The sequence below is a fragment of the Lycium barbarum genome, chromosome 8, assembly GCF_019175385.1.
Source record: "Lycium barbarum isolate Lr01 chromosome 8, ASM1917538v2, whole genome shotgun sequence".
Lineage (NCBI taxonomy): Eukaryota > Viridiplantae > Streptophyta > Magnoliopsida > Solanales > Solanaceae > Lycium > Lycium barbarum.
The window spans coordinates 73,306,181-73,319,585 of NC_083344.1; the positions used below are offsets into that span (position 1 = coordinate 73,306,181).

General features: G+C 37.3%; 1 protein-coding gene across 2 annotated transcripts; it reads left to right on the plus strand.

Annotated features, from left to right (window-relative positions):
- The first annotated feature begins 7,186 nt into the window (after positions 1-7,186).
- LOC132606195 (uncharacterized) lies at positions 7,187-13,378 on the plus strand. Of its 2 annotated transcripts, XR_009569633.1 has the most exons (12): positions 7,187-7,465; positions 7,667-7,753; positions 9,473-9,606; positions 10,188-10,246; positions 10,322-10,376; positions 10,472-10,522; positions 11,386-11,425; positions 11,650-11,759; positions 12,405-12,452; positions 12,787-12,906; positions 13,042-13,175; positions 13,288-13,378. XR_009569633.1 is itself a non-coding variant. In XM_060319584.1 (11 exons), the coding sequence occupies exons 1-11, from the start codon at positions 7,417-7,419 to the stop codon at positions 13,108-13,110; spliced, it is 822 nt and encodes a 273-aa protein (XP_060175567.1). In that variant the 5' UTR covers positions 7,187-7,416; the 3' UTR covers positions 13,111-13,378. The 2 variants fall into 2 exon arrangements, 1 of the variants encoding a protein (XP_060175567.1); XM_060319584.1 differs by having other exon boundaries at positions 13,042-13,378.
- The last annotated feature ends 27 nt before the right edge of the window (positions 13,379-13,405 follow it).

The following is a 13,405-nucleotide window of genomic DNA, read 5'->3' on the forward strand; positions in this document are numbered from 1 at the left end:
TAGGATAAAAGCATAACCTGTACATATGAGGGCCGCTGAGGGCGGATACCATGCATGCTTAGCTTTCCTTTGAAAAAAAACATTTCTTGCTCATATATATATAAAATAGAACATGTCATATTGCCGAGGAGTCGGCAGCCGATCCATTTAACCATAAATATGTACATCCCGCGTCCGGGCATCCCGCGTCCGGGACGATATCATGTCAAGTAATGCCAACTGATCAGGTGGATATGCGTATATAACGCTCTGCCCTCATTCCCATCTTCCCCGTATACACATGCGTACATCATATATATATATATATATCAGCGTCTATAGCGCTCTGGCTCTTTTATCATATACATAGACGTGTATCATGTACATATATCAGCGTCTATAGCGCTCTGGCCCTTTTATCATATACATATACGTGCATTATGTACATATATCAGCATCTATAGCGCTCTGGATCTTTTATCATATACATATACTTATAACATGCATACAACACGCTCGAGAGCCCAAGAAAACCATGTCCACGTCGGAGTGACGTAAGGTCGGTAGCCTCCGATTACATTATGGAATAACCATGATCGTTATGTCTCACCTTGAAGGAACGAGTATTTTAAGGCGAGACTACCAACGAAGAATAGCGTTGAAAGGAAACATGGGACAAGATCGTAAAGCTCATAAAACATTACTTCATGTACCTTAGAGTTTTTAGAAAATAAAGTCATGACAAAGGAATAGGGTTGGACTCAAGGACTAGTCCATTATTCTTGTATTCATATTGAATCCTTCCTTTAAGACTTTTAGTCATACAATTATTCCCGTCATACTTGTCATAGACATATTCTCTTCCTTACTTCATCATTATCATTATCATCATAGAAATATTCTCATTAGAATAGCTACATTATTTGTCGTTTGATAAGCAGCATAAGGATCAAAAGTTTCCTTTAGATTCTTCTTCAAAATAGGTCAAACGGAACAATAAGGAAAATCCAGGAACCATGGGCCCACCTCGGGTCAAATGAGGCGGCGTACCAAATTTACATATGTTACATGTCATGGCGTTACTTGTGAGAGTTTTAGGGTAGTCGGGTCCTATTTATGCGAGTTCTAGAGGTTTAGGAAATTCTTCCAACTTTTTGCACACTTTTTAGTTCAATTCTACTGATTGAAAAAGAGAAAACTTTAGGTGCGGATTCCGGAGGATAGAATTGTCCCCGCGGCTCGTATCCGACTTATTACGTCTAAGACATGCCATAGAAAGAAGGGTGAAGCCTTACATACCTTTTTCCGCTCCTTTTGATACTCCAAATTCACGTTCCAAATCCGCCAAAATCTACAAATTGGTCATGTTTACCAAAACTTAATTAGGGCCTTTAGAAGTTGATTCCTTAAAGTAACACTTTGTCTGCCGAAATTTCGGCAGCATTTCCCCTGTAAATATACCATCCCCGAGGTTCTAACTCGGCCAAATTTGAATCAACAATAATCCGGGAATTCAACCCGGCCAAACTATCGACAATATTACCAACAATCATGCCAACAATGTCAACAATTTAATCCAAGATACATTGTAACCTTGGCAACCTTTGTCACACAATCTAATGACATTTCATTCATATTCAATTCACATTGCATAACATTCAAATGATTCTACCGACATACTACTTCACCCGATGCCTTCCAATTCCAATAAGAACAATAACAACACACTCCCTTTCCCCTTCAAATTAATGAACTACATACTACAACATCATACTAATAACATCACACTACCTTCCATGATCCACAAATAATCACAACTTCATTTCCAACTATTAAATCCTCATTTAACTTCATGGAATTCATAACACAACAATTAAAATACTTAGTAAAATTGATTCATCATTTCTCCACAAATGCAACTATTTTCGGCTAACACAACTACATATATATTTTCATGAATTCTTCATCCATGTCCATACATTTCAACAACTAATATACTACATAAAATTTGCTCACCATCCCATCACAATAAAACAAATATACACGGCCATACACACAATATACACTCACGGCCACACCTACAACACACATTATTTCTATGGTTTTCATTCATTCTTACACACAACAATATTCACACACCATCCATAACACATAAAAGAGCATGAATCCTTACCTTCTTCCTTAACTTTCCACTTGACTATAATCTTGGACTTGCCACAAAGGATAGTTTTCGTGCCTCAACAATTGCACCACGTTGAAGAGGACCCTTGAATTAGTAGGAATACATGAAGAGACTAATTTTTGGAACAAGATATCAAGGGCCTAGTTTTCCAAGGTCTTGGCCGAAATGGCCTTCCCTTTTCTCCTCCTCTCTTTCTTTCTTAATCTCTCTTGATTTTTCTAGACTTGGCAATTGATGAATTAGTCTTCCTTTCAAGACTTAGTCATATATATATAAGCTTCCAAGCATGTGAGGGGCACATGCCCCTCTCTAGAGGTTTCTTTCTTTTTTTTTTTTTTTTTTTTTTGAAATTTCTAAAAATGGTCAAAGAAGACTAAAAGTCTTCTTAAGCAAGCTTGGTCCATACACTCTTTCATTATTTATAATTAGCCCCCTTTCACTTATGAAATGGCCACATGCTCCTTTCTTTATTTTCCTAGAGAATTCTTCCATTTTCTTGAATTTCTCTTTTTACCCTTAACCTTTCCCAATATTTCCATACAACCGATGTTCATAAATAATATTTATAACCAACTTGTACATTAAATTGCATTTGGAAGATGATCGTTCCCTTAACTCACCGCGACCACCATGAAATATCCAAACGTATAAATTACGGGATATAACATCACACATGTTAAAGTGACCTCACTGGACACGGTTTCATAGACTCCCTTGAGACGCTTGAATCTAGGATCTGATACCAAGCTTTGTCACTCCCTGAACCATGGCCTGGGCATAACACGGCACTCAGTGCCATACTGTATGTGACCGAACGAATCACATGGCTTGCCGAATCATCATGGGGCATACATGTGCGGAATACAATGTGAATGCATGATGAGCCTTTATAAAACGTAATAAGTCATGATACTAATAAAAATACGTGTTTAGATCATGAATGCAGATAATATCATAAAAGAACCAAAACGGCTAACCGACTCTAAAAGTCTAACATGACATAACTGGCTTGTCTAGTCTATGAAACCTCTAACAAAAGTCTGATCATGAAAACATACTCGCTGGGACAAGGCCCCCAGCATACCTTTAACTGTATACCCAATAAAAGAAGACAATGTCTAAGCCCCGAAGGAGGTGGGGCTCACCAAATAAAGCTGATACGAGGAGATCCTAATGAGCAGAGGCGTCGTCCTATAAATTCGTACCTGCATCGTGAAATGCAGGCCCTCGAGCAATAAAAAGGGGATGTCAGCACATTGAATTAACTGGTATGTAAAGCAACTAAATGAAATAAACGTGGCACATCAAAGTAACATGTTAAGGGCTGAAACTGAAACTGAAGCCTGGTAATGAACATGAGTATCTGACATGAACATGAATGCATATATAGCTTGAGTAAAAGCATTTTAAGTTGGGAGAGCATTAATATAACTGACATGTAACCACCACGCTAGCACATGGCGACTGATCTCTGCCCGATCAGCTAAGCCATCTTGTACCTTGCCGGGGTACAAGACATGAACATGACATGAATGGATCCAAATCCCTCAATGGGGAAAATATGAAGGAATCGTCCTACTGGGCGAGGCGATCCTTATCCTACGTTGGCATACGTAGTTTCAGGTATGAAACCTTCGCAGTAATCTGTGCAACTCCCAAAAATATGAACATGGTATAGTTGGCTGAGAAGCCCATGAATTTCATAAAACATGACTTGTATTAAACATGAGTATCTTATATCATAGCATGGATATAATAATATAATATAATTGCATGAAAACTTGTAGACATGTAGGATATTCATGAAAATAAGCATTACAGTTAATAACTTGCATGTAGGAACCCATGGAATGCAAAGTATGGGTTTTCATGGATTACGAACAGATTCTCAATAACCAAAAGGGGCTATTAAGAATACAATAACGAAGTAATCATACAATTATAGTATATCATGGTACATGTACTTAGGATTATCATGAACATGGCTAAAACCCTAGTTTTGGTGTAACTTGTATGATCATGGGAGAACGTGGCTTGGGGAAGAACAAAGATGTTCCCACACGTGGATAGAAACTCTACATACCTGGTAATGCTCTAACTTGTAATAAGAATTTGATCTTGGAAGAAGAATCCTAATCCTTGGCCTTGAATTCCTTTCAATTGAGTTTTCTTGAAAACCCTATGTTAAGAGCATAAAATTTCTACTTAGGATTCATGGGAAATTAATGGAAATTCACTTAGGATAGTATTAAGGGGCTTACCTTGATGCTTGGAGAAGTTGAGAGGAGAGGGTTTTCGTTTTAGGGCTTGACAGGAATGAAAATTATGAAGTAAAACTGAATTTCCGTCTTTTTAATAGTCTCAGACGCGGCACCGTTACGGACCGTGTTACGGTCTGTAACACAGGTTACGGTCCATAACACTGGGCCATAGCATGCGTCAAAATTCCAGTGAGGTCCGAGTTTCTGAGGTTGGTTTCCACTACTACGTTACGGGTCGTTACACGTGTTACGGTCCGTAACGATGAACCGTCCTTTGGTCCAAAAGTTATGAGACGGTGATTGTTCAAGCGTACCTATTACGGTATAAATGACGGACCGTAACACCCGTTACGGACCGTCCCTTGGGGCGTAACACTGGGTTTTCTGAACTGAAACATATTTTCGACTCCAACACTCTCCTTCTTGGGTTTCTCACCTCCTGAATCATGAACATAATTTTGTACGGACTTTACGAGGTCTTACAAGTTTGGATCATAACGAAGCAGTCGCTGGTTGAAGTTATCTTCAGCACTGGTTATCAGCCCACGGGTGTCCCGGGGGAACATATGAACCATTCCACCTCGGAACAGATGAGGGGAGTAAAGCTGCATTAAGTGGTGGATGGTGAAGGCTAATCCGGCACGGTCGGCAAGGTGTTGGATGCAGTAAATTGTCCTCCACAATTGGGGGGTAAGTTGGCCAAGGCAGACCTAGTACCTACAACAAAAGTTTTCAACTAGACGAGGGGCTGGAAGCGTAAACCCAATGGTGAAGGGGTATGTATGAATCATGGAGTAGCCCTCAACATGGTGCGTCATCCTGCCTTCCGCTCCGACTAGGAAGGCCACGACTTCGGGGCCCCAGTTACAGTCCACATACACCTTGGGGAGGTTGTCACTAGTTATCATCGAATTGATCTCACCCATTGATTCATGGCGGGTGTCAATACAGAAATCTCCCACATATGCACAATCGAGGGGCAGGATTTCGGCGGCAAGGGAACCCAGGTCAATTTCTCGAGTAATGGAAGTTTCAGGGGCTTTCCCTTGTCGTTGGGATGGAGAACCCTAAGAGGAGTGAGAAGAAGAAGAAAGCGAGCGCATAGGTCTAGGCAGTGGGAGTGCCATGGCGGAAGTTGGATAACGATTTTTTTGTGGAGAACTTTCCGACTTTTGTAAAAGAAGCAAGTGCATGAAAGGAAAGAAATAAGTTGCATGAATGAAAAAGATCTGGGAAGGATTCTGAGTTTACATAGGGAAGGAAAATCTTTTGATTTTCGTAAAACGAGGATTCGCAAGTCATCATGAAGCGTCAATCGACGCCGCCTTCAATGGGCAGTGACGACTCTGGTAACTACCGCGTCGTTCGATGTGATTAGATGTTTTCGGTTCCCGCTTAAAAGGGTCAAGTGCAAACCTCTTCCACCTCTCGGTCACAACTGTTCGAGTCATCGGGAAGCAGGGGACTATCTATATTGGGCTAAATTCATACAACATAACTGGACGAATATTATGATGATAGGTGTCAGTAACAGTGAGTCAGTTCCAAGTCAACATTCAATGGCTCCAAAGGTAATTCTGTTGCACCAGGGGCACGATATAATTCATGTCCTCGGTGGTCCGTTGGAGCGACGCGATACCAATTTAAGAGGCCAACGGTCAACCGTTACAAAAAGACTCTGCACCTTCTACGAAATAATAATGAGCATTAGTGCTCTCTTTATTGCTCATTATTACTATGGTATTAATTTGTAGTATTATTTATGAGGGCATAATCCATAGAATGTGTACCCCTTAGCCCAAGTATAAATAGGGTTTGTCATTTCATTGTAAAAGACACGAAATCCAAGAGATATACATAACATACATTTTCCACTTGCATTGTCCTTAAGTTTCTTTGCTGTTTTAATTCGAATCCAACAAGAACAAAATTAGTAGCTTGTCCGGAGCTACCAGTTCAAAGCTACATCAAGGCTCGTGTTATTCTTTTCTTTTACTTTTCTTATATTTCGTTCATATCGATTTTAATTACAAATTATATTACTTTTCTGATCACTTTGGCCCACGTGTCCTTGACCACGAACACAAATTCAACTGAACCGTTTTTCGGGTAAACACCTTTTAACTAATTTCCTCATAATACCCCCTCTATCCCAATTTATCTGATACACTTTGCTTTTTAATCTATTAAAAAAATACATTTCTATATTTTTGGAATTAATTTAACTGAAAACTTCCATTTTTAACCTTAATGAAATTATTTACAACCACACAAATATATATAGCTTGTTTTAGACCACAAATTTCAAAAGTTATCCTTTATCTCTTAAACTCCATGCCTAATCAAACTATATCACATAAATTGAGATGAGTGAGTGGTATATTCTCACACTTATATGGCTAATCGTGTCATTAAAAATAAAATGAAAAGTTTAAATTAAATAATTTCAAATATAAAAGGGTACCATTTTCTTTGAAATAAATTTTAAAAAATAACATAAAATAAAGCATAACAACTACAGTAAAAAGGGCAATTTTAGGAGGGGGGTCGGGTCGGATTAAAAGGAAAAATGGGTATTTAAGTGAAATTGGGGAATTGAGGTTGATTTGGGGAAATTTTTTTAATTGAGTGGTATTTTTGTTAATTTTCATAGTGGTAGGGATATAAATAACTACAACTTATAACGGAGGACAAAACTAGCTAATAAATGAAGGTAAGAGGGTAAGTTTTGACCCTTTACCCAAATTTAAAAGATCTATCTGGTGTAGAGTACCTGTATAAAGTAGTATACTTTTCAGTTCGGCAAAAATCAAGCAAATGTTCTCGTCAGTCCACATTCTAATAAATCCAAAACAGTTGATAGCTTTCCCTCCAATTCAGAATATTCACCCTCCGTTGCCGCGTCGGAAACTTCAAAAATTGCCTTGAGAAACTCGCGAATTCTGTACCAAATCTACACCACATAGCTCTACGCATTGAGTAATTTCTGCAAAAATGGAAGAGTATTTGCAGTGCATGAAGACCCTGCGCACTCAAATTAATGGTACTCATTTCTCCAGTCTCCAACACTATCTACTTTCACATTTTCTCATCAATCTAGGCCTATTTCTCTCCAAATTGTTTACTCAAATTATGTTCACGTCTGTATATTCGTACTACGTTTATGTATCTGTATGCTTGCACCTTTTAAATTGCGTATGACAGTGTGTATAGTTTGAAATTGAATTTGATGAATCACTTTCAGATGTGGAGGATCAAGCAGTTAAGACAACAGCCGAGGAGCAAATGCAAATCACTACACTGCTAAATCTCCAAAATGATATTAAATCAGGTTAAACACTTCCTCGACTTGTTTTCCTTTGTTTTTGTCAAAACTTTATGCAATTTGAGAGTATGTTTAGCAGTTTATCTTGTGAGTAAGCAGTAACGATTAATTCTTCGCAGTATCATTCTAATGATGTATTGCAAAAACTCATAGTCATTTTTTGGAATAGATTAATCATTCTTCTGCACATAGATCGGGACTTGTGACAGATATTCAAGGCTGTTCAGTGTTGCCAAGTTGTATTATGTTTTTTGGCATTTTCATAACATGGATGGTAGCCTTCTTACTTCTGTTTCATTGATTTACTAGAAGAAGTAAGAGTGCATATGAATTGTTTATGTCTATGCAATTGTAGGGGAGCTCTTGTGCCAACTTTAGTTTGAATGTGATCGATTGGCCTTTATACTTCTCATTTGGTGAAGTTATGTTATTGCTGGCTCGCTCTTGTTATTTCTTCTGGTTTTCTATTGCCTAAGACTATCAAGAATATTTGGTTAATGGTTCCTGGAGCTATTTTGGTGCATCTGGTCAGAGAGAAATAGAAGATATTTCGATGGAATTCTCAACTTCAAGTGTCTCCCTAAAATCAAAGTGCTTGATACAACTTTTTTGCTGGCTCAAGCTGACTCCTGTGTCTAGCATTGAGCTCTTTTTGGATTTTGTCACTTCTTTAGATTTTAAGTCTCTAGTTGATAGAACTGACTGTGCTTACTCTTGTTTGTGAGTCCTTGTACTCAGCTCTGTAAATTTCTGCATCTTCTTGATGATATTAATGATATCTTTTTACTTCATCAAAAAAAAAAAAAGAGAGATCATATGAGATCAAGACTGTGGACAATACATACAGTAACCACGTGTTGTGATCATGTGTCTAGGGATTCTTAAACAAGGATTTCCACTTGCAACACTTGCTATTTTGATTTCCGCGGTCTTTTCCATCTTTCCTTCTATCGCCCTTTTTTTTTTTTTTTTTGGATAACTGAGAAAATCCTGATGGCCAATAACGCATGGGTCGGAATTCGATTGATAACGGGCTATTACTCTATCCCTCTGTCACTGTTATCTTTTTAAGCTATGGTCATAATGCATGATAAAATGACATCTTTGAGGCATGCATCAGATCTTGAAGGCCTAAGAAGACCAAATTATGAGATTCAGTTACATATTCATCTATTACTATGATAGGGGGAGAATTACGACAGTACTGCAATGATTAAAGCTTTTTTCCTTCCCTTTTTTTTTTTTTTTGCTTATCCATGTGCAGTGTCCCTTGCATTCCTGTGTTTTTTTCTTCTGCATAGAATTTTACCCACAGGTGATAAGTTTAACAGATGGAATAGGATACCTGTTTATTTTTGGGGAACATAAGCCCCAACATGTCCCACTTTTGCTGTTAGATTTTTTCTTTTTCCTTTTGTCTTTTTTCTTCTTTGATGGGGGTTGTGGATGGGCACTTCCAGAATCTTTGTTATTTTCACAGGGTTGAAACCATTAGAATTTATCTTGACCTTGCTTCACTTTCTGCTTCATCTCTTGCAATTTGGTCTATTGCATGAAAAATGCATATTGTGGAGCTCTTAATCTTAAAAAAGACTTTTCTACCTTAGAGAGCATTGATTTCTCTTTTCCCTCATGTTTTTCTAATAATCACATATTACTTTCCATGTGGAATAACAGAGCTCTGCAACAACTAAACCGCATTTTCTGAACTGCTTAACAATGCAGTGAAATGTCAGGCAAGCCATCTCAGAGAGGAAATTGTGAGGATACTGGAGAAAAAGGGGCAGATCTGTTCCATGATTTTGGAAAAACAAAGAAAAAATGCTTCTTTAGAAGCTGATTCATCCACCCTCAACCAGGTAAACTATGAGCTGGGATCAGCTAACTTTGAAACAGAGCTGAAACTAAAAGTTTCATGTTGCCCTTGATGGGTGGGATTAGTGATGTTTCTAAATTTGGTACATGAAACCAGAAATAGGTACTCTGTATGTTCTCAGCTTAACAGCCATAATCCAACTAGACATGGGTTCTAAATCAGAAGTTTAGAAGTAAATGTGTTTCAACATAAAGATTAGGCTAGTTTCAATCCTCTATTTTCAGAAGTGGGGATGAAATTTATGTAAAAAGTGAAACATTGGTCTCGTCTTTTCTCTAAAACATATTGTTGAAAGAAGGATGAAGAAATGCATATATGGAAGTAGACTAGTAGTTGACTGTCGAGCTATAAAGTACTATGTTCTTGCAGTACTTAAAAGAATAACAATCTTTGGAGTTCAAATTCTTAGCTTTGTTGCATAGAAGGGAGAAGAATTTTGGTTATTTAGGAAATAGGTTTGCAAGGTCTTACTTTTCATAAACTTATCTTCTGATAAGGAAAGTTGGCTGTCTTTGGGAATCATGTGATATAGCATATATTCTTTGATCCTTGTTTGTCAAACAGACATCAGAGCTCCTTCAACAAGAAAGAAACAACCTGTCAGCAAAACTTCTACAGCAAAGGTAACTTGAAAAGCATATATCAAAGATTTCTGATGGACAATACATAATGCTAAATGCATGTGGTTGTCATAACAGTGATTATTATGCTAAGACTGTTAAAGAAGTAACTGCTCAGCTAGGAGAACAGCAGGTTTTTATCCATGTTCCCTTCTCTGTTGCTTTCCACTTAGATTGTTCAACTATATAACCTTTATTTTGAACCCAAGTAATGGTTCCTACTTTTAGGGTTGGATCAAAGATTACAAACAGAACTTGTGTGTTGGAGAGAAGGGCCAGGTATTTCTACTAAGTCAAAATGCTCTTTTTTCTTTCTGTATTTTGGTGCTCTTCTCTACGGATTGTCTTGGAATTATAAATTGTCAACAGATAAACCGAGTAAGATTTTTTAATTTGTGTATATAAACACCCAATGAAGTGAAAAACAAATGCTCAAAATCCAGGTCGAGGTAATAACAAGAGGCGTATTCTAAGATAAACAAATGCACACATTCCATTTCAAGTTCTGAAAGCAAATAAGATCCTTACGAAGTATAAGTTACTAAGAATAGTATGATTACAGTTTAAATTATGTTATTTTATGTTATTCATATCTTTTCAAGTGCAATATTGAATGTGTTGTAGGTTTACAAATTTTCTGTAGTTACCAAGTGCAACTATCAAACTGACTTGAAATTTATGAAGCCCAAGGGTTTGGCCGAGACAAGCTGCTTAGATTCAATTTTTTATTCACTCAATTTAGCTTTGCATTCTCCTTATAAGAATTTTTGTTCAATGGATTTGAAGACATAGTGGTTTTGGACTTGGTGTATTTTGATTTGACAATACTTTGTAGTTTCTTTAATTCCCAAATGGCACTTTTTTGGAAAACTTTGACGTATGAGCCATGGCTTGGTGATCTGACATTCAAGTTTGAGCATAAACTAACTGGTGATATGATGTTTCCTTCGTTACACCAACTTCGTAGATACTCTATCAACATTGTCAGTAGAGTAACTACTTGCTGCCTAGTCAGGCTGTCATTCTACCACAAAATGGGTTGGAGTAGCTTTTTCTTGGCCAATATGCTAGAGTGGCTTATCTGAATAAGATTTTTACTCATCATAAAATTTTCTACTGGAACTGATGGCTAAAGCACTCAGGTGATGGACAAAATTGGTGAGAAAACTGGTCAAATTGAAGGTATGGCACTGTTAGTTTATATTCTCTTTTCATGATGTCAGTGGGTTAATGCAAATGATAGAAATGACCATTTAGCAACAGTAGCATCTCAATATGCTACAAGCTAATTTTGGAATCACCCTGTAGACTATATATTCACCTCTGCCTGAACTTCTTTTTCTTTATCTTTATCCTTTTTCTTTTTCCTGTTTGTCCTGTTTGAAGCAAATCGTATTGATTTACAGAGAATCAGGATAACATGGCAGAAATCCTGAAGATGAATTCGGAAGACGCCAAAACAAAGCTTAACCAGCTGAGTGAGCTGAAGTCCAAACTTGTCACGGAGAGCAGCCAGGTTTGCTTAAACAGTTCTGACCATTCCGTTTTTGTGTGGTGACAAGCCCTTCCTTGGGAACTGAAAAACAAAGAAAGACCCTAAAAAGATATTGCTATTACCATTAGTTGTTTGTCATGAACCATTGAAGTATATCCTTCCGTCTAGACACATTTTCCTACCGAGTCGCTTTGTTGATATGTCAGAATGGAGGTCAGAGATCTTCAATGATCCTAGAAGTCTTTCTTCCTTTTCTAGTTTCAACATTTGAAGGTAAAGTTGACCCTTACCCCTCAGATTTCTTGTATCCCAAAGCAGAATTGTTACAGGATATCATAACCCCTGTATTGTCCTCGCTACTGAAGTTGACTTTCTTAATTAACCAGTACAGTAGTTGCAACATTTTTCCTCTTCCATGGAAGCCTTTGGTGCTTTAATGGTTATTTATATACTTTAAATCCACACTAAGATCTATGTTTTATCAATACCTAAATCCCCCAATCCTGACTTCTGGACAGAAGAAAGGAAAATCTCGAAATTCTATTGTTAAGATTAATATGAGGGAAATTAACATATGAGATTTTATTTAGTTTGTTTCTGATTCAAATACAGTAATTTTCAGTTTCATTCAAATACAAGAATCTGAAAGGCATCCTGCTTTGACAGGTAAGGAGATGTATTGAGCTTGTGAACTCGAAGATGATGGATGTCAAGGTCAGTTACAATCTATTTTATATATATATTAAATTCAGCCTTAGCTCAAAACATTTCTCTTTCGATAATGAAAACAAGTGCTTGTCAAATCCATCTTGGCATTTGCTATTACGCAACAAACATGTGCTTTGGATATGGTTGACCAGCAAAATGCATCAAATTTAACTTATTGGGAGATCAGAAAGTTGAAATCACGACATCTACTTTGGGGAAAAAGAAAATGTTCATAGCTTCTAATTTTTTAATCAAAATAATTGAAAGAAAATACACTTTCTACAATTCAAAGCATCAGCCTCCAAAAGTCAATCATCAAACATCATGCATTATTGTGCAGACACAACTCAGGGAAATGGATAACAAATCCTTACAAGAAGAGTACCAAGCACTTCTCTTTGACAAAGCTGGAGAGGCAGAGTATCTGCAGTCTTTACAACTCCAGATTGCAAAATTGATGGTATTGAGAAATATCCACTCTTTCTTTGCACTTTGACATCAATGTTAGACTTTAAAGAAATTCCAAATATCCCAATTGATGGAGTTAATTTATCAACTGATTTTTTCAATCTCAATTAGTAACTTTTGCTTTCAGAGAATTTCCCACAGTATCAATTGTTCTTGTGGAGAGGAGTTCAAGATAGACATGGATCTTTGTGGATGAAGGTGACCAGGGTCAGGCAAGTACTTCAACTAGCAAGGTGGTGGACTTTCTTCAGTACTAAACAGGTACTTTTGTAAATAATGGTCAAGATAGTTTGAGAAAAATGGGGAAGATAATGCAGCGAAGCTGTTGCAGTTGTTGAGATGGCATAATAATGTGGTTTGTACTTTGTTGCAGTAGTATCTGTGTTCTATGTAAAAGCTACTTATCAAATGCTAGTAGAGTTCTGCTTGAATGAATAGCATACACGCGACTGAACTTAAGCTGAGTCTTTCTCGTATAGAAAATTGGACAT